Source organism: Panulirus ornatus, chromosome 16 (genome assembly GCF_036320965.1).
Source record: "Panulirus ornatus isolate Po-2019 chromosome 16, ASM3632096v1, whole genome shotgun sequence".
Taxonomy (NCBI): domain Eukaryota; kingdom Metazoa; phylum Arthropoda; class Malacostraca; order Decapoda; family Palinuridae; genus Panulirus; species Panulirus ornatus.
The window spans coordinates 31,636,579-31,662,094 of record NC_092239.1 but is presented as its reverse complement, the minus strand read 5'-3'; the positions used below and the strand labels follow the sequence as shown (position 1 = coordinate 31,662,094).

The window sequence follows — 25,516 nt, the reverse complement described above, 5'->3', positions numbered from 1 at the left end:
TGTCCTCTGGTGTAGCTTCTGTCCACACCTTCAATACCCTGAGCACTCTGGTAATGCCTCGTCTCTACCACTACCCACACACACACGACGCTGCAAGAATCCATTCCCGATCTCCTCCGCAGATGTCGGTACCTCACAGTTCATGCCAGACTGATCCCTCCTCCCTCACTCCCGCTCAGCATCCACCAGCCGCGTCTCCGATATCACCTCAAGCTTCTACCGTGTGACGTCTCCATCCTCCGTTTCCTCCACCATTCCCTTCAGCGCTTCACCACCAACTCCCCATCTTCTCATCATGGCGTTGTGTAAGCCCTTCTGCGGTTCCCTGCCACCTCCCCGTCACACCCACTCCATCGCCTCCCCACAATTACGAGAGACTTACAATATTGACAGTGAGACGCGTGGTGACATTAACAAACCATTCGCCATAAAGAGTGTTTCTGTGTTTATCTGGAGCACATATAATGTGGACGATCCTTCAGGTTAATTGGATTTACCGCGACGCTCGCTCTGACTCAGGTCGAAACGAGTGTCGAAACCCCAACACCCAGACTGACTAAGGTCATACCGGGTGTCGAACCTCAACACCCACAGTGGTTCAGGTCGTAACGGAAGTCGAACCCGAACACCCGCGCTGACTCAGATCATCTGGAGTATCGAACCCCTGTACCCATGCTGACTCAGGTCATAACCTGAGCAATTAGAGTGACTCGGGTCATAATGAGTGTCGAGCATTGTCTAGAAAGCAGGTGCAGCGGTGATGTTATAAGCCTGTTAACGAACAGTGTTGTTACTGCTGCTGTTATCATCAATTACTGCTGTGATAATGACCCTTAACCATGATAAGCTGGAGGATGACGTCTCCGGCAGGTGAGTAGTGAGCTCGTCAGACAGACGCGTAAAGAATCACTCGATGGTTTTGAAGACGCGGGAACCACGTTGGAGGAAGACCAGGGCTCCGAGCAGGAGGTCGCTCGCACTGAAAGCACAGAGATCTTTGAGACCCAGCAGGCAAGCATGAGCAATTCAGTGGCCCAGGAATGACACCAACTACTCATTATGTGACATCTTTATTGGCTTTTTACAAACTCAGTTTGATGTTGCCAAGGTCGTTTTAACCAGCAGGATACATATGTGTATCATGAGATTAAGCTTCAACACAGAACGGAAAGTAATCAGTTTGATGTCATCATGAAGACCAATTCTTCTCCTTAAGGATGCATCAGGTCAGGTCATTGGAAGTTTACGATCAAACAGTGTGGGTAACCTAATACTGGAGCTTTCCCGACCGTCACTTGGTTCGGCTCCACGAAATAATTAATGAGACTGACATCAGCACAGATAAGCTGATAGATAGATAGATAGATAGATAGATAGATGTCTTATATTTTTCTTCGTCTCTGCAGCTTAGACAGAGAAATCCAACAATTTTCACCGTGCTCTCAACGACGCGATTTACAACCATGGATCAACACAGACCTGCCGAAGCTGATGAGGTAAATTCTATTTCTTGTCGCATCCAAAAAGAAATTCCCTGAAAAACAGTGTACAATTTAGTTGGCGTCAGAAAAACAAAACTACGAGCACTGTGAGCGGAGAACCAGGACCCAAATGTTTTTGAGGAAACTAAATATTTCAGTAAGCCTTTCTACAGCTTAGGAAATCATTCATCCCTCGCCACCTACCAGTGGACGAGGCGTCATGGGAGTAGATGGAAAAGCAGATAACATAAGACCTGATGGTCTGTGACGAGGTTATCTAGTAAAGGATAGTGCGCGGGAAAATCGCATAACAGAAGACCTGGTGGTCTGTGGCGAGGTTGCCTGTCACCTGCTGGGGGACGGGACAATCCTAATTTACATAGAGAAATAATGATGAAGCCAAAGGTAGAGGGAGAGAAGGGACAAGATGGAGGACATGGAGAAGCCAAATAAGAGACATGATGGTCTTTGACGAGGATATCTTCTGGACGACAGTGATAGCGTCCTCCATTCGTCAACTACACAGATGGAAAGAAGTTGACAAAGCAGAGGGCAGGCCAGATACGTCTCTGGGATCGTGCTGTGCGGCGGGAGGTGGCACCTTGCTCACACGGCTGCCACATCCCTCATACACTGCTTCACATCAGCGATCTTATCATTTCAGAAAGCCGACGGCTCCTCACAGTGGCCGCAGATGTATCATGTGTTCCAAGCGTCCGGATAGAGGCTGGAGAAGATGGATAGCAAACGAAGAACAGATCAAACTTAACATGATTATCTCTCCCGCCCGCCCGCCGGAGAGAGACACCATCAGGAACTGAGTCTTCATGAACCGTCAGGGGAAAGATTTTAGCTGTCGTCCTGCAGGACGCTTAGAAAATGACGCTAAGAAGAGGGGGAGGAGTTCCAGCACCTTCTTTGGCGCCTTCTACAACACACAAGTGCTTCGTGGGCAGTATTGGTTCACCCCAGCTACAGCTGGTAACAACACGTGAATTTATAAGATAAAGATTATATGTCCCGTAAGGAGTATCAAAATAGTATCAAAATAGTGTTGAATACAGAAGCAAGGTTACCGGCATATCATCATCCACCTCTGACATATATATATATATATATATATATATATATATATATATATATATATATATATATATATATTCATCTAATATTCATGCATGTCATGTCGTGAAACATTGCATGCTTTAGCGGTAGACTGCCTTTACGTTGCTTTTGAAAATGAAATAAAAACAGTATATATTTTATTTATTCAGAATGGTAAAAAATGTTGATCATGATGCATACCTCATACACGGCATGTGATGTCCAAATGAAACAACATTTTGTGTAGCTGATTTGAAAGATTATGGTGATTGTAGAAATTTAAGCCGTGGGAATATAATATCAATTTGTGGTATATTTTTCCTCCATGATTATTATTTTTCAAGTATCAACAATAGTGTTGCAGATCCAAGTCCTTAACATTTGTGTATAAAACCGTCAAGGAAAGGATGAGGGAGTCAGTGTTCTGATACAGATCAAGATTATCCTAAACTTGGCTCAGTTTACGGTTTATCTTGCATAACATCTAATCCGAAGTTCTTTCTAAAGGGGTAGGGCAGGTTAGAGCTGGACAGAAATTGCTTTTGAAAGGCCAAAGGGAATTCACAGTTGGAATGAAATTCCGTCTTAAAGGTTAAGGCAATTTACAGTTAAAATGAAGTTATTTTTTTAAAAGTTCAGGCAATTTGCCGTTGAATAGAAGCTCCTGCTGGAAGTCTGAAGCCATTTACAGTAGGATTGAGGCTCAGCCAGAACCTGCGCATGTCGGTAAATTTTCTCTCGTATTTCACAAGCAAAGACTGACGACCACACACGCACAGGATCCGGAGATTATTCATGTTTTGTTAAGCACAATGGCGGCGCTGCAGGGTTCATACAATCCCCTCTTCCGATATGCTACACACCAGTGAACACAGGTCATGGTAAACAACCCGAACCTCCCCTGGAAAAAAAAAAAAGCCCTGTGACGTCAGATGTTTTGACCTTTAGGTCGGCTTCTGATGCATGGTAACGTTGGCTGTGTTACCACTCAGCTGTGTTACCACTCAGCTGTGTTACCACTCAGTTGTGTTACCACTCAGCTGTGTTACCACTCAGCTGTGTTACCACTCAGTTTCACCACAATAAGGAGTGCCTTCCTATCTGTCTTAACCTAAGGTAGGTAACCCGTGTATCGACTAACACCTAAGAGAGGATGAACAGCTGGGTTGACTGTGGACCGACTGCTCTTACAAGGATTCGAACCCGTGCGCTTGACCCTAGGCGGCCCGTGATTGCGTCACGGTCAGGAACGCTACACCACGGAGGTCCATAGATTTATGTGGATCACTTACGTCAGAAAGACCACACAGTCTGAGAGCAAGCCTATGACAATATAGTGACGTAATCTGACAATGATAGATACTAGAGTGTGTGTGTGTGTGTGTGTGTGTGTGTGTGTGTGTGTTCCATTTCACTGTTTCCCCCACTATGCTAATACTTCAGTTCTGCATACTGATCACTGTCTCCCACTTATGAAGTGATAAGGGTCTAAATCCAGTGAACAGTTCATAAATATTATCATTCACCTGAGAGTATATAAGTCTGTCTGTTTTTTCTGTTTCCATAATTTATTTCGCAGCGAACAAATAAATTGTCTCTCGATCGAGCGAAGAATTTCATTAACCAAATTGCATTGGCCATGTCCTGTGGAGTAATTGTTGGCGGAAATATTACGTTCCCAATCGTGTATATATATATATATATATATATATATATATATATATATATACATATAGACTTGATTGCTGTTTCCCTGTTTGGTGAGGTAGCGCCAGGAACAGACGAAGAAAGGCTTCATCCGCTCTCATCCGTTATCAAGCTGCCTTGTGTAATGCATCAGTAGGTTTGGTTGTGAGCCGGTAGGTTGACTAGATCGCTGGTAGGTTTGGTAGTAAGCTGGATGGTTGGTTGGATGTCTGGATGGCTCGGTGGTTACCTGGTTGGGAATTCACCGACCTGTACTACTGACATGACTTTCTGGTTGAGTGGTTAATCATATGGTGGTGTACGTGGTTGTCTGGTAGGTTGGTTGCCTTTACTTGTGCTGGCTCTTTGGTTAACTTGTAGTTACAAGATCGATTCCCTGTAGCAGCAGGAGCGGCGAAGATCTCCCATACAAGGTGGAGACACTGGCGCTGCAGGTGGATGTGTGATGGGACCTGGAGGAGGTCCTGAGTGATGGGACCTGGAGGTCGTCCCAGATGATGTTACCTGGAGGAGGTCCTGGGTGATGACCTGGAGGCCGTCCCGGGTGATGTGACCTGGAAGTCGCATAACGGTAAATGCTCCTGGGCAATATGACTTCCCCTCTGGTTCTCATATTAGTCTTTACGACAATCTGAAGACCAGTAAAACCGGTCTTAAACCTAGAACACATGTGCTCCCCGTCCAATGCCTTCCTCGCACTGCTATGCTCAGTAACCGTGAGGGAATTACATCCCAGATTGTCTTCAGCTTCATTTTAGGTTAGTATTTGTAAGGCTGGGGAGCAGAGCTGGCTGGCCATTCCCTTCAGGATGCCAAACTGGGTTGGAATCTTTGGGAAAAGCTAAGAAGATTGAAATCTTTGGCTTGGCCAGCGGGTTGGAATCTCTGGGATGGCTAAAGACTTGGGATATCTGAGAGGCTATGGAGATTGGAATCTCTCCCTGAGGAGGCAAGGGGTTCGGATCTTCTGAGGAGGCAAGGAGTTTGGAATCCCTGAGGAGGTTAGGAGGATTTGCAGAGTTGGGGTGGTATGGGAGGAGGTTAGCTTCTCAGGAGAAACTCGGGAGGATATTGCGCTGGGGATATTATTGCGGCTGGGAGCTGTCTGTATGCAAGGGAGGGGAGCGTCGTCGGGGAGACTACTAAAGTTGGCGTCTTTGGGGAGCTTGAAAGCTTGCAACTTTGGCATAGGGAGGGAGGGAGGGTCGGGGAGCTTGTGTTCTCCAGTGAGTTGTCATCTGCCAGGCCAGGGGTGTAGACACCTGTAGGGAGGTTATGGAATGAATGATTGGTTGAGAGAAATTCCTAGACGTATGAGCAGGTATTCTTGCTACGTAAATGCCTGGGATGAGGGAACTGCCCATATATGATCTTAGATAATTAGATAAATTGGTTCCACACAGGATGTTACTACCATCATGCATTGCACGGTCGTCGTCTGAAAGTAGTATGTTAGGGTTCGAACCCGCCCCCACTTCCGCACTGCTTAACATTCGAGCGACGACTGAGTGGCCCACTGGGCCGTCCCACCAACCCCTGAAAAGCAGAGTTTATGCAGAGTGTTTTGGGACGAGTCTCGTTGCTTCCGGATGACTGATTTAACTCTGCTTGTCGTCGCCTTTTTTTTTTCCCTATACTGGCTGTGACGTCAGCAGGAAGCAGCCAATTTTATATCCTTTAAGATGTCTTCCAAATTAACCAAAACGAATTTTATTCTATTTTGTTACTTCTTTTTTTTCATGAGGGTTGGAGGCTGGACGACGATAGCACAGTTAGGCTTCTAACTTTAAAAGTTTCGCGACCTTAATGTGGGTCTAAGGGTGAAAGTAGTGGATAATCATATCACGAAGTATTTATAAAGTATTATATAGTTTATTCCCTCATATAAGAACTTTACAAAATATAATATTGTCCATTGTATTCGAAGTATTTGCTTCCGCACAGTGAATGCATCCTGTCCGGTAATTGCTTAATGTACTGTAAAATGTTACGGTACGAGAACTTGGAGATTCATGTTGGAAGTTGGCCAGGCTGACGAGCGACCGGCGAGGACGAGGGAGGAAAACCTGGCACACTGATGTCAAGACGCGTCGGCCTGACCGCGTCTCCCTCACTCCATGTTAACGCTCGTTATGGTGACGTCCCGCGAACTTCGGCCACTTACTCTCTCATGTCCTCCCTCACCCGTTCTTCCTCGCTTTCGCCTCCCTCCTCCTCCTCCTCCTCCTCCTCCTCCTCCTCCTCCTCCTGGGGGTGTTATATACAGCCATGGGGAAACTGTAGGAACTAATGTTAGCCACGACATTAGATTCTGTTCGCACCTCTGAAAGACCTCTGTTATCTTGTTGATCTTTGTAGGTTGGTCCTGTAGGAAGACGCTGGACGGAATATGATAACTGAATCCCTTGAGTACGATGGCACCTCCTACGAAGACGATGACAATCCTTTGAGCACGTCGACCTTACCCTTCGAGCAAGACTACTATACCCCTTGAGTACGTTAACTTATCCCTTTAGGTACGATGACTTGACATCGTACGCATGAGGCTAAGTCGTTGCACTGAAGAGGAATTAAGTTGGACTTGAGAGGTTTAAGTCGTTGAGCTTAAAGGGTTGAGTGTCTTAGTCAAGTGGATGAGGCACTGTTCGTCAGCTTTGGCTTCCTACTTCGTGTTGATACCATCTGTAGCGTGCTGTCACCTCAGTGTCATTAACTAATGACAAAACTCGTCACTCCATTAATGCCAGCGTTGAGACAGAACAGCTGAACGTGTATAGTGTCGTAATGTTATGTTGTCGAGCACAGTCTTTGGTTATAGACCCATGACACGCTAACCTGTAGTGTGTGTGTGTGTGTGTAGGTGTGTGTGGGTGTGTGTGTGGTGTGTGTGTGTGTGTGTGTGTAAATTTGTCCATCTGCCTATGTATATATGCTTTTCTTTTGCTGCAGTAAGTAACCTCTTCATAAACCATCAGGTTATCTCTCTCTCTCTCTCTCTCTCTCTCTCTCTCTCTCTCTCTCTCTCTCTCTCTCTCTCTCTCTCTCTCTCTCTCTCTCCTCTCTCGCTTTATCAGTCTATCTGTCTACCTCACTGCCCCATTGGTCTATCTGTCTGGCTCTTTCAATTTCCCACCCTCCCTCTCTCTCTCTCTCCACCCCTCTTATGGCCCCCATCCATGCCAGACTACGGCAGTCATTTCACCATTGGTCCTGTTCAAAGAGCCGGGATGTCCCTCCTCCCCCCTCCCCCCGCCGGGGGTGGGCATGGAGGGAGGGGCATTTTGGAGTCAAATTGTAACGTTATGGAGTGGCGCTTTTAGCGAAAAGGGGGGAAAGATCGATGCTCAAATTGTTGATGTTGGTGGCTATGCAGAATTTTCCTTTTTCCCTAAAATGGTTCGTATATTGAGGGTGATTAGTGGTGAAATTGGCTACGTTGGTGATTATCAGGATAATGATAACCGTATCTGGTGATCATGACCGGATGCGTGGCTCATGATAACCAGGTTTATGGCCTCAGAGTACGAGTGTTTTCGTGAACTCAGTGTGGGTCAGGAGGGACTAGTTAGGTTAGGTTCACCTGACATAGTTACATTCTATCTTACGCAGTTTTACAATTTTCATTTTTGATCGCCATACGCAACATATGGTTATCATTTAAGAAGTTTGGATTACGAAGAACGCCTCATCCATACTGTAGAAATCACCACGAAGGACGCCTCATTCATACTGTAGATATCACCACGAAGGACGCCTAATTCATACCATCCATACTGTAGGAATCAGCTCATGTGTTATGAGATTCATCGCATTTCCCTTTTCATAGATTCCCGACGTATTTGTCAGACCAGGTTCGCCTGTCGTCACGTTACGTACGGCCATGATGTGACACTGTGCCTCGCCCTCACCAGCTGTAACGAGTGGGTCTCCTCTTAGCAGTCTGGAAAGAGGAGGAAGTGGTGGGTCGCCTCCCTCAACCCGGATGGAATATAGATGTGACGCCACCAGAACGCCTGACGTCATCACATTCCTGTGTGGTCTTGCCCGAGATATTGTACGGGAATTGGTGGTGGAGAGGTTGTGGTGGTGGTGGTGGAGATGGTGGTGGTGGTGGTGGTAATAGTGTTGGAGAGGGTGGGGGGAGCATAGAGCAGGTGGCATGTAGTTATCATCAAGGATGATGATAATGATGATATATGGAGATCATAAACTGCATTATTAGTGGACTGTGTTGATAAATACAGTGCATGTTACGTATGGCATTTCTGCATGACGACCTTACTCTTATTACTTAACAGTAAAGTAGCCATCCAGGAATGTTCACTGTGAGGAGCGAAGACTTTAATTTTCTACGTTGATTATAACAATAATAAGACCCAGTAGTTGTCATTTTTCATGATAAAGTGAAGAAAAAATTGTATTAAAATTATATTGATTATAAATTTTTTTTTAAAGATCAAGAGATGTAAGGTAGAGGCCACGATCCAGCCATATGCCTGGAATAAGAACATTCCAGTAATGTGCCGAAGAGGATGTACACAGATGAGCAAAGATGCAAGCAAAGGAAGTCTCCAAAACTGGAAAAAAGAAATAGATTCTTCGTAGAATTTATGAAACAGACAGACACATAGACAGACAAAGGAAGTGCCTCAAATACCCAAAATAAATGGGAAAAAATCATACAGAAATCAGAGAGAGAGAGAGAGAGAGAGAGAGAGAGAGAGAGAGAGAGAGAGAGAGAGAGAGAGATAAAAGACGAGAGAGAGAGAGAGAGACATATCAGCCGAGGGTAAAGAAAGGTCTACACCGTGAAATAGCTATTAGAGTGTGAGGGAAGAGCTGATTCATGGTCACATTCCCAGCGCTCAGATCCCCTGGCTCCCACAATAGCCCAGACAGATGAGGCATTATAAATACCACAAAGGGGCTTCTTTGATATCACTTGTGAACGTTTGTCCGGTTATAATGGTGGCTTAAGATGAGAGAAGACCGGGTTTTTATCTTTTCTGTGTGAAGGTCAGGGTATTCGATGTATCAGCCGGGAAAGGAGAGTGGAATATCTAATTTTTTTTCATAAAGACACTGAGGACAGCTTTTCTACAGATGCTGGTGTTGAGATCAGTGTGATAAATTTTCTATTGTCCTTTCTGTTAGTCTTTGTCAGTCACCTCAGTCGTGCTGTTGCCCAGCCGACCTCACTGCCAGCACTGCCAGTCCCACCGTCCGCCCTATCAATTCCAAATGTCATCAAGCCTTTCAACTTCATTTGCTGGTCCCATCAGTCTCTATTTACGTCCCTCACAATCACTTTGTTACTCTCCTTCAAAATCGTATTCATTTTTCACCCGAGATCTTTATTTGCATTCCTCTTATTTAGATACGTTATTTCTCTCTCAATTCCTCTATTTTTCTTTGATCTCCTCTATTTTCTTTTTGATTTTTCTTACGCTTACATCGTCCAACCTTTGTCTACCGCCTTTTAGCCTCATTGTCGCCCCTTTTAGCTAGACTAACAGCTTCCTCAACCATGATGTTCCCTGGTTTCTTCCAGCTATCGCGTCTGTCAGTCCGACGACCACCAAATTTGTCTTACGTCTTGTTTATGTCTTATTAACCCAGGAGTCACCTCCCTCCTTTTTGTCATCAACCATAGAAATATCACCACAGCTCCCACCCCTGCCTCAACCATCACCTCCCAGTCCAGTAGTGTCACTTCCGACACTCCAATATCAGTAATATCTACCCCATCACCATGTCCATCCTTCCTCCTGTACTTGTCACCCATTTCAACCTCTCTGCCACTCCGTGTCCACCTTCACTCTAACTGTCAACTCTTGTCGCTCCATCAGCGCCACAACCTGGTCACCAATCCCTTGTAATCCTCAAGTCTTTCATGAGATTTTCTTTTGGATGGGATGAGCAGCAAAGAGCACGAGAGAAATTCAGCCCCTCTGCTCATCTAGACTCATCATTTATACACTTTTACTAACATATATATATATATATATATATATATATATATATATATATATATATATATATATATACACACGTATGTGAATATATTTTCATGTCTAATTGTCTCTGTCGTCACTACGAATCAGCGCTGAGGACTGGCGAACAAGTGCCTCACATACACATATGCACTGTTTAGTTTTGCCTTGGTTCATCCCACTGATACCGCATTGTCCAACATATGCCACATTGCTCCAGTTCATTCTATCCCATGCACGCCACTCACCCTCCTGAATGTTTTAGTCCCGATACCTCAAAGCTTCTTACATTCCGCCCTTCCACGTTCTTTTTTGTGGTGAAGCCAGTTGTAGATGTACTTTTTTGTTGTGAAACATCACAAGTACGCTCTTTAATGGGAAAACCAATCGTAAGCTTGCTTGATTGGTATGGATCCAGCTGTAAGTTTTCATTTTTTGTGGTGAAACCAGTTTGCTCTCATAATAGACTCAGCTGAGGGTTTACATATATGTAGCACTGGTGGAGACAGTTATTGGTTCACATGTGTAATTTCACAGTGGAGCCAGATGTAGGTTTACACATAAACTTTCATGATGTCACCTGTTGCTGGCTTACATGTTCAGTGTTTTTGAGGGAATTTAGAGATTTATCTATATGCCTCCGTTGTGGTGCCAGTTAGGGGTTTATTCGTACGTTTTTTCTCACAGATACTACCATTTGGTTATACATTTGACTGTTATTATGTGTAATCGTCCACCGCTGAACTGTTTTCCAAAATTTTCGTGCATGTAGCCCACACTAACACCACGCAGTAGTACCTAAGCGCATTTCCATTTTTTTTTTTTCCAATGAATTTGTTATTTTGTCAGAGCACTTGAACAAGATAATATGCTCCCAGAATTAACATATTTAGATAGGTGAACATGTGAATAGGCAGGTAGATAGACAGAGAGAAATATATAGATAGATAAGTTTCTGAAAGTAGTGATTTGGTTCATTTTTTAGAACTCTCGTTTTCCATCATATTTTGCTAACAAATCCATCAGCGTTGCCATGATCTGCACTGGCAGAACTTAATGACTGGCCGGGTTTAGCTACGTGTGTTCAGCCTTCTGGCTTGTTGGCAGGGATCGTGGCTTGGTGGCTAGCCAGGAGTTTAACGAATAGTCCCTCATCCTTACACAGAAACACTCAGACTTCTAGACTGCCACAGACACAGCCGTGGCACGGACAGAGGGTACAAACAGAACCACTCAGACACCTTCATAGCCACAGACAGTGCCACACAGACATTTACACAGACACATAAGAGAAAGAATCATTTACAAACCTAGACAAGCAGCCATCTATCCAGCCACAGACAGAAACACTCAGACATTTAGAAAGGCAACCATCTAGCCAGCCAGCCAGTCCATCAGCAAGGTAATCAACTGGTTGGTGTTAAAAATGAACATACTCTGCCTTTCAAGTATTTGAAGCGATCGTCATTAGCGAACCAGTCGGTAATGAAAAGGTGATTTCATATTCTGGAATTGCAACTTTTACGGTTCCCTTGTGCTAATGATCACAGCGAATAAATACTCTTCCGGGATGATCATAGTACACGCATCAGTGCCAAAGATTTTGGGAATATTTGGGAAAATTTCTCTGGTGAATTCGACCTCGCCAGTGAGACCTAACCTGGCTCTGTCTGACGCTCCAGACGTAATTATGCTAATTATCAAGTTGATATGCAGATGAAGCTTCCCCCATCCAAGGGAGAAAAATATTATATTAATCAATTCTAATTTCCCTCATGAAAGTCTTTGTTGCCAAGATAAAAGACGTTGCGTGACGACGTCTCGAAAACATCCGAACGAGGAGAGGAAAGCTTCCACTTGCTACTCAGTCGGGTCGTCCTTAGCTCTTCCTTCTGATCGCAGGAATTGCCTCTGCCGTCAAGGTCAACCTTGGAATGCTTCAGAATCTCACTGTGCCGACGATATCTGCTAAAAAGATAAGCTATCAGGCTGTGGAGGGCGCGTTCGCCTGTGGTCGCGAACGAACGAACGAACGAACTTCGACCCATGTATACCACACCTTGCAGATCCTTAACAATTTAAGGGCAGCCATGAAGCCCCTGGGTATATTGGCCTGACCTGTGACCTCAAGGGCTGCTGGACCGTCGTGCTCAAGGGCCGTTCTGTTGTGCCCGAGGATCGAACCGCCGAACTCAAGAAGTAAATAATATTACAGGATGTAGAAGAATGAGTTTAAAAGTCACTGTAGTTACCCTTCACTGACGCTGGACACAATGATATGTTAATCAAAGTAATTTACATCCTACAAACTACGTGTCATACGAGTATTAACTTTGTTCCAGTAATGACATTAAAATTTCAAATCAATTTAGATTTGCTAAACGAGATTATGAATTTTCTTAATGAAGTGGATTTATAAGCATGATATATATAGGAATCCTTCCACACAGTGATCTACTTTGAGACAGAGGCTAGGATGTCAAGTATGTGTGTAGTGTAAACATACAATACTGGGATAAGATAACATATTGCCCTCATCATCAAGTTGTATACATTTTGTCAGGTTGTGATGGGTAAAGAAATAGTTTTGTAACAAAACTTTGGCGATAGTGAAGCAGATAAAGTTCCCATATATCGACATTACACTGTCGTGTAGCCGCTAATTCTGATTTGTGTGTAACAGTAAAGTTGCAGTGATAAATTCCACTCATGTTAGATAAATAGATGCCATCACATGAGTGCAATTATCTCACTCTGAAATACCTCATCTCTGTTTACATGCAATCGTTCATACGTAATTGACGGGATTATAACAAAATATTTTTCTGTGTATCCCAGTTTACGTCTATTGGCCACATATCGACCAGGATGAACACCTAGGGTAGCTCAGCTGGATGCCCTGTCCGGAACTCGAACATAGGCGTTGAAAATTCATGGATCTCAAAACTAACCTCTTCACCACAGAGGCTCTGGAGGAAGCAGGGTGCGCTGAACGCCGCTAGGGCGCGATATTGTGATACAACATAATTTCTGTACAACTCATAACACAATCTGGTGTATAACGATGCTCAGTTATAGTTGTTAATAATATGGCTATGACGGAAGTTAATGGTTATAACTCTCATCTTTAGTTTTCTCGTACTTCATTTCGATACGAAAGTTGAAAATAGACAAACAAAAATACCCTCAGCTTCAAAATAAATGATATAGTGTAATTGCTACAGACTCCCTGGCAGCCATTATGGTCATTAATGTGATGATGGTCATTAATGTGATGACCCGGGGATTACAATCGATCACCAGAAAAATAAGACAAAAATGATCCATTAGTTTAAACCACACAGGTGTACAAGTCTGTTGATTTCGCTGTGACTTAAGAGTTGCTTCTTACAACGCTAGAGATATAATTCAGGCAAAATCTTGAGTGAGTTTACTTGAATCTTCAAAAACAGAAAAGACAAACCATTTTTTTTCGAAGATCGGTGTTGAATATTCGCTCGGCCCAAGCCTGACACAGGCCCTTCTCTTTAGATGGCTCGTGTCCCGTTTTCTCTGTCTGTCTCGGATATAGGACTGAGAAGTTCATGTCATTAACAGCATCTTCTTACTGAGCCTCTCCTCATTATGCAACACGGTACCAGAGCCATTATCATCCCCGTCATCCAGGAGCAGCCAGTTCATCCAGCCATCGCGCGGCTCTTCAACACAAGTTTTTTTCCTTTCTTTTATCGACAAACTTCAGATCTCATTGTTCCCAGCAGGATCTAGTACCATTAATTTTCATGATATATCACCGAATGGAACCCATTCTTATCTCCCGTCAGCTGACTGAACCTGTCTTATAGTTACCGACCAGCGACGCGCCCCATCCTCATCCCTTAGAAGCCAAGAGAGCTTATCTAAATTCAACAGAAACCGTGGAGACCTCCTTAACCTCATCTCTGGATGACCTACAGAACCAGTCGTCACCCATAACACCCATATCTCCTACCACTTCTCCACCCCCTCCAACTCCTCCTCCTCCTCCTCCTCCTCCTCCTCCTCCTCCTGCCCATGTTCCGAACACCCAATAGCACTTACCTTCAATGTCACCATCAGAGCGCAATTTAAGCCCCACTGCGCCGCACAATAGGATCCATCTAAACAGCTGGCGGCAGCTGGTGCCAGATGTCAGGTGGCTGTGTGGCAGGAGCCGGTCGCCACCACCTGTCACCATATAATATAGCCAGCTGACAAGGCAGGACCAAAAGTTGTACTGGCCGGCCGGCCTGGCTCTCCCCCCCACGACATATTGTTACTGTCAATTTGTCCCCAGTCTCTCCTCACTGGACGGGATGGGGTCGGCTGGAGGGTATAGGACAGGAAACGTGAAAGAAAAAAAAAAGAGACAGAGAAAGAGGGAGAGAGGTTGACATTGTATATAACATGAAGCGTCAGAAGGTTTATTATATCATCCTATACTATCATCCTTGTCGACCTTCGTGCCTGGAGTGACCGCCTTGTAGTTATCGTCAGACCCTGACATCAAGTCTCCGACCTTGGGCCCACTGGCAAGGAGGCAACCCAAGGCTGCTGTTGCTGTGGTGGTGATGACGGAGTCTTGATTCTCTGTTGTTATGGTGTATAATTTCCCCCGTGCATGTAGGTGGGACACTACGTGCTTCCATCACAACATGTTCGCCCAGGGACTCAGTACAGGAGATGGATGAAGGGTCTGAGGTTGTTAGTTGTTGATGTTTGTGATGGGTGTGAGTGGTGTGCTAGTGTTATGGTGTTAGTGATGGCTGTTAGACACTGTGAACAATGTTAGACAATGTGTATTACTGGCAGAAATTGTTACTTATATTCCATTCCTTCCTAATGATTATGATAACATATTACAGTCTCTCACGATCTCTGTTGTCTCGTCAGTTATTACCATATAACCTCTTCCTTTCCTACCTTCTCCCTTAGCTCTTTCCACTGTCTCCTTCCCTCCCTATCTCTCTCTCTCCCTCTCTCCATCTCTCTCCCTCTCTCCCTCTCTCCCTGGACGCCCGGCTCCCTGGTCAGCTAACCCGATTACCAAGCCTAACAAGAACAAAACCTATATACACTGACCCGCTCTTGTCATGATCTTTTACCCTCAGGAATCGCATTACCAAAACTGAATTAAGAAAGCTTATCTGGATGTTTGGATAACGTGAGCCTTGTATTGAATTTCCGGGATCGTAATGGGAAAAATGTTGAAGATCTTTGGTTATTAGAACAGAAACATGCGTGGCTTTAGAATATGTTTGTTTACGTTGTTGTTATATTGTAGTTTGGCTGACCTATGTTTTCGTTTCATATATATATATATATATATATATATATATATATATATATATATATATATATATATATATATATATATATATATATGTACGGTCTCGGGCATGAGTCTTCCTCAAGGCCAAGCCTGGAATGTTACATAAAAAATTGGTAGAAAGTTAAAGAAGATCGAAGAAAAGAGGAAACGTGATTTAAGAGTTTTAATGGAAGAGGAAAATCCAGCCTTTGCGAAAGAATTAGATTGTAGCTGTTAGGAAAGACATGAGAGGTTGAAGCTTAGCGGTGTAGGGAAAGAATCAGACAACACAAAGGCTTACCCTTGAGTTACCATCGGCTACATAGTCATCATGTCACTCAGTGGTTTACCGAGTATTACATGGTCTACCTGAGAGCACACAATTAGCTTGATCTTGGGAGCCACAGAGCGAGGTAATATCTGTCGTAGAGGGAAGGAGTACTAACGCTGCCATGTAGGGTGAGTAGGTCAAGTTCTGAGACCAAAGTTAGCGGATTGTAAAGTCTTTCAGTTTGGATCGTTTTGCTCTCGTCTCTGGTAATAAGTAGATTGAACAATGATATCCGCAGCACTGCAAGCAATGCTTCATACAAGAACAAGTTAGTTCTTTGCAAAATTCGGACAGAATATCAGATGAATTTTATGATGTGGTCAGGACTCACGTATATATATGTATAGAATATTGACATTCTGCACATGCAGAAAATTGATACCATGAGGAGGTCGCCAATACCTTATCAGGTCAGATCAGGATCAGGTAATGAGCCAATACCAGCGACCTCAGAGAAGCTTATGTTTGTCTTCGCCTTTACGAAAGATTTTCTCTTCCATGACAAGGAATGATTCAACCATCACATATATATACTTTTAGAATTTCTAATTTTGATGCAGTTAACTGATTGGTAATTTTTCTATTATCATTAGGTTAAATGTTATGTTTGATACAGTACTTGATATTATATCTTTCAGCTCTATCCCCGGCATAACCCCGGCATCAATTCTTATTCAGTTTTCCAGACCTTTTATTGATCTCTGTGTTCCTACGAACCACATGTTTCCATCCGGCACACACACACACACACACACACACACACACACACACACACACACACACACACACACACACACGTGTAGACTACGCCAGGGACGTCCTTCTCTTGTGTTGTTATTGATCTAAAGAGAGACAGGAATAGACCGTGACGTCTTCTCGCACCTAAATTACTATGATTTCTCAACGACCTCTCGAGTATCATGCGAGATAAGAGATACAGATCTGAGAGAACACAACTGAGGATTATGATATATATTTTCTTTATAAATTTCATCATAAAAACGTAATGTGATAATCAATTAAACTTTAGATTTTCATATAATTTGATATTTAAGAAAAATAAGGATATATATATGAGAACTAGAACACATACTTTTCAAAGTATATGCAAAAGTCGCACAGGTAATCAACTGAAATAACATACAAAGTGCAACTGTTTTGGTCAGGAGCGATTTTCCTTTAGAAATAAATCTCATTGACGTTTTTTCGTCGTATATTCATAACTTTAATGGGTAGTAGAGGTGTTCATTAAAAAGATGTACTACAAAGTTGTTTTTATGGGTTAGATACGTTCACTTACTAACACCAAAGATAGTGATTGGCTCTGGAAATGTGAATTTCAGACGAATAAAAGTCAATACCCAGTGATATAGTGTTGGTCTCGCCAAGTGAGGTTCGATTCACTGAAACGGAATTCTAATCCATCTGTGTGGATTACCACTTACCTCTTCTGTGATACTGAATACCATCTACGGAAAGAGACTCATTGTTTCTCACGAAGACGACCATTTAATTGATGGAGAACGTCTGAAGTTTTAGCTGACGTATTACTCAACAGAGTTGATCCCTAAGCTTTACTTGGCTCATCCACCTGAGATTATGGACGGGATAACTTTCAGTTAAGTGTTACTTCAACACCAAGAATTACAAAGCGCTGTACCCACTCACATCAGTCTTAGTTACAGGATACAGTAAAGTTCTTCATTATGTAAATGAGAAAAATTCAGTCTCATCACTGGAACATCTCAGGATTTTCATTCAAGAAACGATACGTAGAACAAATGCGACTCACGGTCTGAGCTGGTTTGATGTTGGTCAGTGTTTACTTTCATTTTGCCTCAGGACTTCAGCCCTGGATGGCAGGGAGTTTACCTCAGTAGTCATTCCATACCAGATGTTTAAGTACTGTGGTACTCGTCTAAGAAACTGTGGAAATGTAATAACAGGACAGCAGAGGAATAAGTATACATGTTGCCCTTTGGGTATGTCATAAGAATGTGTGTAACCTCATGACGACGTCGGTACGACCCTTGAGCATGATAATCCAAACCTTGGGTGTGATGGCCTGGCTTTGTCTTAACGTTCCATGGTCACGTGGAAGGCGAGGTCATCATTCTCAAGGGTCGTACCGTTGCGTCTCGAGGGAAGGAACAAGGAGGAATGTTACTATGAGACACTTGAGCGAGGGACACTACTCACCTCCAAGCCTCAGTTCGGCAGCGTCCTGGACGGTTTCCTGGTCTCCCCTGACGAAGCACTGGTACATGCCTGCGTCCGCCCTCCCCACGCCCCGCACCTCCAGCACCGAGCCTCCCTCTAAATGGTGCTCGGCCGTGGGCGTGGGCAGGGGCGTTGTAGTCAAGCGTGGGCGTCGTGGAGATCAAGCGTAGACATGGCCAGACAAAAACCCGGGTGTAGCAGACGGGGCGTTCATGTGGTCGCCCGCGTGGTGACCATATGTAGTCGTTAGCGGTGGTGGGCGTGGTATTCAGCCGTGGGCGTTGACAGTGGTGTTCAGACGTGGCCGTCGACAGTCGTGGGTTTTGAGTCCAGGTCACACAGGAGTGAGGATGAGTAACGCGGGCGTTGACAAAGGTGAGGTACAAAAATAGGGGAGAGAGAGAGAGAGAAAAGCACATTATTCTCCGGCCCAACATGGAGGTGACACAGTAATTTGTAATTCAAAAATCCTCGCCAGCTGCTGGACGACGTTAAAACAATTTTGCAAATTTTAAACTCCCGGCGCCACTGGAAAACAAGTAGCAACACAAATTCTACCCCCACGGCAACACTACAAAACAAACGGCAACACACATTTTACCGAAGTTAACATCGTTTTAGAAATTTCATTACATTCATTTGCCCCCAAACAATGATTGGTGGCGCGACAGAAATATGATGATTGGTTTAGCACTTCCCAAAAGCCTTTTCAAATCTGACGTCCAATGTTTATAGTGGCAAATGTATGTAGCATTCACAGATCTGGTACGAACTGGAACAATAACTTTCCGGGAGAAAAAAATCCCTTACTCTTACAGACATCGTGAAAGGCTTAGGGTCTGTCTCACTCTAAGCTTATTAAAATATTCAATGATGTTCACTCTATTCAAATTACCTCAATGTTCGTTTCATAGGTCAAATATGCTTTAACCGGATGGTATACATACTACCTTAAAATCTTTCTATGAAGCTCAGGATAAACTTTAAGTAATAAGTGGAGTTAATTAATTCAAGTCATATTACTTTTTGCAAAACTATGCAGCCAACTGGCTACCATGGGAGCGTCAGAAAATAAATGTCTCACAAAGTAAATATAATTGTGTCCTGTATTTCCAGCAGCGGTGTGATCTGTTCCTAATCTCTGACTGAACATATGTTGTCGTCCTATGATCATAACCACATGTTATCCTTACTTCCGTAATCTCTATTATCGCTTTTGTCGCCTATCAAGTTATCCTTCACCTGAGGGATTGTCATCGCTGCTCCTGAGGGTTTTAAGAATCGTTCTGATGAGTTTTTAAACTGAGAGAGTAGTGTTTCCTGGTCATTATTTACCAGTGTAGATTATATGGGTTGCATCTGTACAAACATAGCCTGTACAACGGAGTGTATGTAGCACATACATACATGTATGTAGTTGAAATATGTTTAAGAATATACCAATGTTGTCTGAACGCAGTCAGTCGACTCTTGCAGAGGTACATTATGTTATTCTGGCCTTTGTTGAATTACATTGTCTGCACCAGTGGTCTACACCTGTGGTGTATGTTAGTGTAGTCCCTCCAGTGTCACCGTAGTCTGTGGTTGTATTATGTATACTGTTGTTACTGTAGTTTTTGATAGATCATTTGGTGTGATAAACTTTCTCAAGTCATTTTGTACTATGTAACCCGTGCCAGACGAACCCGGTCACTGTAGTCAACAATATTGTACCTTGTACTAGTATAGCAAGCATGGATATATTCTTATGCCAGGATGAACATTGATATTGAGACATTTCTGATAACCTCAATAGGAATTTTCACATTTTGACTCGGACCATATAATTCAGACACATCTTTAAAGACGGTTATGCACATTTCAAAACTCTTTGAGTTGCGTTTATGTTTGAATTTCCTGACCCAGTTCAGTATAAGCAAGTTGAGTTCTAATGTAAGGGGTGAAAACCGTGACTTTTGTGTGCTCATTGTTCAGATACGCTTTTGGAAAATATTATTTGACAAATTCATATCATGTCATGTGTCAGAGTTAGGACACGATACCTTTTTTGCTTGTGATTATTATTAGTTCATTTCCGTATGATTAATATTGTTTACCTAATGACTAATGTTTCAGATGCGGGCGTTACAAACTCGTCTTACCTGTGATCGCGATTTTTCCGGCAGCAGTGATGACGTGACCGTCCTTGAACCAGGAGACGGAGTGAGGGTGTGAGCCTGGCACCTGGCAGCGCAGTATGCCAACTCCACCCGCGTCCACCACCAACACCCGCGGGGTCAAGTGGGCGGTCACCGGTGCCGCCCGCTCGACCCGGATCTGCAGAGGAGAAATTGGAGACGTGAGTAAGTAGGGAGGAGGAGACCAGGGAAGGTGGGAGAGAGAAGGGAGAGGAGGAGGTTATGAGGTTCACGGTATAGTAAGGTTAGGGATGGGTGGGCATGGGAGGTGAATCAGCTGCTGTTTGTAGATGACGCGGCTTTGGTGACAGCATTTGGATAGAGAGTGAGTGACACCTAAAGGATGTGTGTGGGACTTACTCAACTCTCTCTCTCTCTCTTGGTCTTTTAGATCATGTAGAGACCAGAACTGCAGGGTGATGTTTCTTTACAACCTCTCTTATATAATCTCGATGGAGGGTCTACTAAAACACGTCAGGCTCTGAGTTCTTGAGGTTCTGTAGAGCCCTCGCTCCTTACCACCGAAGTTCACAGCGGTGTTAGGAAAGGAAAGTGACTACAGGGTCTCGTAGACAAGGCTGAAAACCTGGCCAGCGACACAAAGAAATCATTAAACGTCCAGGAGACAGGAAAAAAATGAAATTAAAACTGAGCGTCCAACAGGATAGCAACTCGCTGATATAGGTTACTAAGATCTTTATCAGGCGGGATCATTGCATGATGGCCGGAGGTGCAGAACAGAAAGAAGACGTAAAACTCGATAAAAACAGAAAAGTTTGGTACTTGAGATGAAAGAGATGGAGGTAGATGGAAGGAGTCTCATCAGCAAAAGAGGATATACTTGGGAAATGGTGATAAATGTGTAAAAAGAGCGAGACTCATTCCATTGGCCTCTTTCTCTCTGCCTCTCTTATTCGTCTCCTCTAAAATTCATTGTAGGCCAGGAAGCCAATGAATACCGTAACAGATGTGGACTTTGAGCACAGCAGCGGTGGCGTTTACCCGATGCATCCTGAGAATGCGCAAGGGAACTAGTTCATCCCTTATTTCTGAGAGAAAAGCTCTCCACGGCGAGAGGGTTTTAATGGAAAGGCAAAATATCTTCATGTGTGTATCTTCATAGGGAAGGAAAATGTGAGTTGCGTTAGTCATGCTGAACTTTTAGTACTTATAAGCAGGGGAAACGAGCCTCAGGGCTTTGCTGACTAAAAAAGATTTTAAACTTGTTCACTTTGTTCAGGGGATAGTGTGGTAGTGGTGGAGGGAGGCAGGATATAAAAATAGCTTACTGCTTTGAAGGCCATCAGGCGAGATGATCCGGTTACCGATATCCAGATTACAGAATGAAGTTAACGACCTTTCTTTTTACCTCGATATTTCGCATCGTTCGATATTCCTGGCAAAGACAGTACCGTAAGTTTGCGTCGGGTGTCATTCTTTATTTCTCGTCGTAAAGGCTGACGTTACGGGCAGGCTATGAAGCAGAATAGATGTAGACATAATAGTATTGGAACATATGTTACCACGGCAGTTGGTTAACACAAACGATATATGAAGTTCCTTGTTACTCATGATGGGTTATTTCTTCATTTAGCGTTTGTCGTTTTTTTTTATGGTTACTGTTTGTGTCTCACGGAGAGGAAGTTTTATTCTCGTGTGTGTATGTTTTAGTAATGATATCCTACATCCACTTTAATTTGTATACATGGAGACAGAATGGTAAAGTTAGAGGCTCTCTTCTACCTTACATTACCTCCGGCATATCAGTTTGAAGGAAAACAACTATGAAGGAGCACCATGTAGTATGGAGAATGTACTGAAATGGGGATTTCTTATTCAGTTACTAAATACTTTAGTTAACGAAAAAAGGGACGGGTATGGTTGGCATCTGCAGTGAAGGTGTGCGTGTGATTGGGAAAAGCACAAGAGAAAGTGGCAGATGAGATAAAGGTAGAGAGAGAGAACCGATAAAATTCGGAGTAAGAAAATGTTTTGGATGGAGGTGAGTACTGTGAGGAGAACAAGAAGACAAACTGGGATGGCAGTTTGGTGAGCGGATGGCAGAGTGGTGAGTGGGAGAGGAAATGTGAAAATGAAATGGTGTGAGTATATTGCGGGACTGCAGAATGTGTGTTTTAGATGACAGGGAGGCGGAGGTGGTGTGTTTGGGAAGAGGTGGGATGTGGAGCGCGAGTTATGGTGAATAGGATGGTAAAAAGAGCGTAGATATTGGAAGCCTGCGTCAGATGAAATGTGGTAAAGCGACAGGAGTGAATAAGACTGTTACTGAATATCTCAAGAATGGAGTTGACGCTGTTGAGGATTATTCCAACACTTTTCACTCCTGCCTCCAGAAGTGGCGACTTTGTTCTGCACGCCTACACGTTCTGCAGGTGGTGGCGCCTGAGAGGACGCAGAGTACACACGAGACCCAGGAAATCCTTCACGTGGGAGGAGAAGACTCTCTGATCCTCCAACGACGAGTTAGAGTGAATACTACTCAAGATATTCATGCTTTAAGCACATGTTTTTTCAGTTATGCGTTATGGCGTATGTTATCCTAAATTTCTAAGCTGACTTGATCCCTTCAACTGCCCTTAAGATTCCCCGTCTGAACTGTCCCCGGTGCGACCTTTCCTCCCGGCAGCGCACCCGAGAAGATCAACAAGATACCACAAAACTTGTTGCTACATATCATTCGTGGTCGCGCGTGTTCGCCTCGCGCCAAATTCAATATTGTCGTCATGTTGGGCTCGAGAGTGGCGAACACCGGTCTGCCGGACGCTGCCGAGGCCGACAACGGTGGGAACAGGAGGAAGAATGCGCCTCACGTCTTCCCTCCAGCTCAAGACAAATAGAACACAACCGTGTGAAATATGACGTCGGTCGTCACTTATACCCAACACTTGGGGTGTGCAAGACTATACGCTCTCTGGCAGGGTTTTGAAACCTGGGAGAACGGTTGAGATGAGGACCATACGCTCTCTGGCAGGGTTCTGGAACCAGAAAGAATCACATAGGAACGTTGGAGTTGTGGAAGACCTTACGTTTCCTGGTAAGATTCTATACCTGGAGACAGCTAGGCGGGACATGTACTGCGGTGCGGAAATCTGCAAAAAACTTGTAACATAAAGGAAAGCTTAGCACGAAAGACCTCAGTGAAGAAAGAGGAAATCTGTGCCTGATGAACTGAAGGCCGGGGAAAGTGGACATGGATTAGTGTGATGAGAGCCTAAGTTAATGCTCTTGAGCCTACCTGAACACTGAAGAAGAAAGAGAAGGTGGTAGGGTTTAGTGTGTCGTCCGTGGGTACACTAGCTACCCTCAGAAGCTCATGGTCAGTCTGGATGCTCAGGGAAGTAAAGGGAGTGATCTCTCATCCATAGCGGGTCCTTTGGTGTAGATAGTGGATCAACATATGTGGCGAGTTAGAAATGATTCTATTCTTAGATAAGGAGAGATAAGCCTTCAGAAGTATTTCCATTCGATGTTAAGGAACTAAACAAGGGATGACATTAGAAATGCACTCTCGATATATATATATATATATATATATATATATATATATATATATATATATATATATATATATATATATATATATATATATATATATCGAGGAAGCAAAACTTATGACTCTGCTGATGTATTTGTTTCATGAATACTTCAGAAATATCTTGTGTCCCAAAATAACGTCATTTTCAAACAACTGAAGTTTAATGATTTTGTTTTGTCTGTGAAGTACATTTCTGGTTCTGTCTTCAGCTGTAGTACCGGTGTTCATATTGTATATTGAGAAGCTGACCATACTGGTAGCAGGCCTTCATACCTGCCGGAAAGGAAAAGTTCTGGTGGAGTTAAAGATGAGAGCTAAAAGCAAGGCAGAAAGAGAGACAAAAAAATGAGGGGAAAGGTAGCAGAGAGAGATTTGTCCTTGATGGCATGGTTAGCGCGTAGCGCTCACCGCGTGATATATATAGAGAGAAACGGAGAGAGACTAAAACAAATGTATTTATAAAGAGACTCATCATCATCGTCTCTCTCTCTCTCTCTCTCTCTCTCTCTCTCTCTCTCTCTCTCTCTCTCTCTCTCTCTCTCTCTCTCTCTCTCTCTCTCTCTCTCTCATCTCATGGTTCCGTCATATCTCATCCACCTCACTTCCTCCCTCCCTTTCCCCACTCCTCGCTCCTCTTCCTCTTCTTATTCCTCCTCCTCCTCCTCCTCCTCTTCCCTCATCATGGCCGCCTCTTCCTTCCTCCCCCGACGCTCACACAGTCTGGGGCCAGTCAAGGAGCGTCTTCAACCGCTGGAAGAACCTGACATATTAATTCCACAACAGAGGAAGCACATTTCGCTCGGCTTGGAAAGATATGTTTACAGGAAAAGAAAACTCTGGAGACTATTATGGTGCAGTTCTCTTGCCTGCTTTGATGACTGGGCAGCAGTGGTGTTTCCTGTGTCGCACATTAGCTCACTGTCAAGAGTGTGTTTTGGAAGAGGAATCCAATAAGCATCTATGCCTCTCGTCCTGTCTCAAGAAGGATTGAGTGCACTTCAAAAATCCATATGCCATTAGACAACTTTCGTATCGATGAATTATGCACTTATGCAAAAAACCTCAGAACAATCACACTCCAGCACACGTCTTCCTCTCCCCCTTACCCACCTGACGAATCATAAGTGTGTCGAAATCAATACACTTTTTCCCCTTCCGGTCTTGAAGATCGATATTCAACGTTAATTCAAAGAGATGTTAGTTACTGTTGTACTGATTGGCCCCTTTGGCAACACAGTGGTGCACTGTTGTATTACGTTGTCTTCGAGCGACGTAAAGATTCTGGGATTAAAGCTAAGTATTCTGTTTCAGTTTAGAGTTTTGAATATTGTTTAGAATATGATCTTGTGTGGTGTATGCATCATCGACAGGCCGACTCCTCATGCTCAGCCTCTCTCCATGTTGCGCAGTGTTCACTGTTATGTTCTTTATTCCCATGAAGGCTATGCTTTATATGAGGGGTGTTGGAACATAAGCGCTCTGCTCTGGTGCCTGTCTCTGTACCACGATTCTTAAACCCTTCACATGGTAGTACGTGGGAAGGATACGTGACCGAGGTCCTGATGTATACGACGAGGGAGTCCGGTGTAGGGCGGTAAAAGGATGCATCATTCCTAGT

The 25,516-nt window shown here is 43.8% G+C and overlaps 1 protein-coding gene across 6 annotated transcripts in view; it reads right to left on the bottom strand.

Annotated features, from left to right (window-relative positions):
- LOC139754211 (cell adhesion molecule Dscam2-like) overlaps positions 1–25,516 on the bottom strand; it is a 543,290-nt gene that overhangs the window by 191,045 nt on the left and 326,729 nt on the right. For all 6 annotated transcript variants that reach the window (XM_071671457.1, XM_071671454.1, XM_071671455.1 and 3 more), the window contains exons 8-9: positions 20,307–20,481; positions 18,145–18,261 (exon numbers count right to left, since the gene is read on the bottom strand). In XM_071671457.1, the coding sequence (XP_071527558.1) occupies positions 18,145–18,261; positions 20,307–20,481 (292 nt within the window). The remainder of the gene's footprint in view (positions 1–18,144; positions 18,262–20,306; positions 20,482–25,516) is intronic.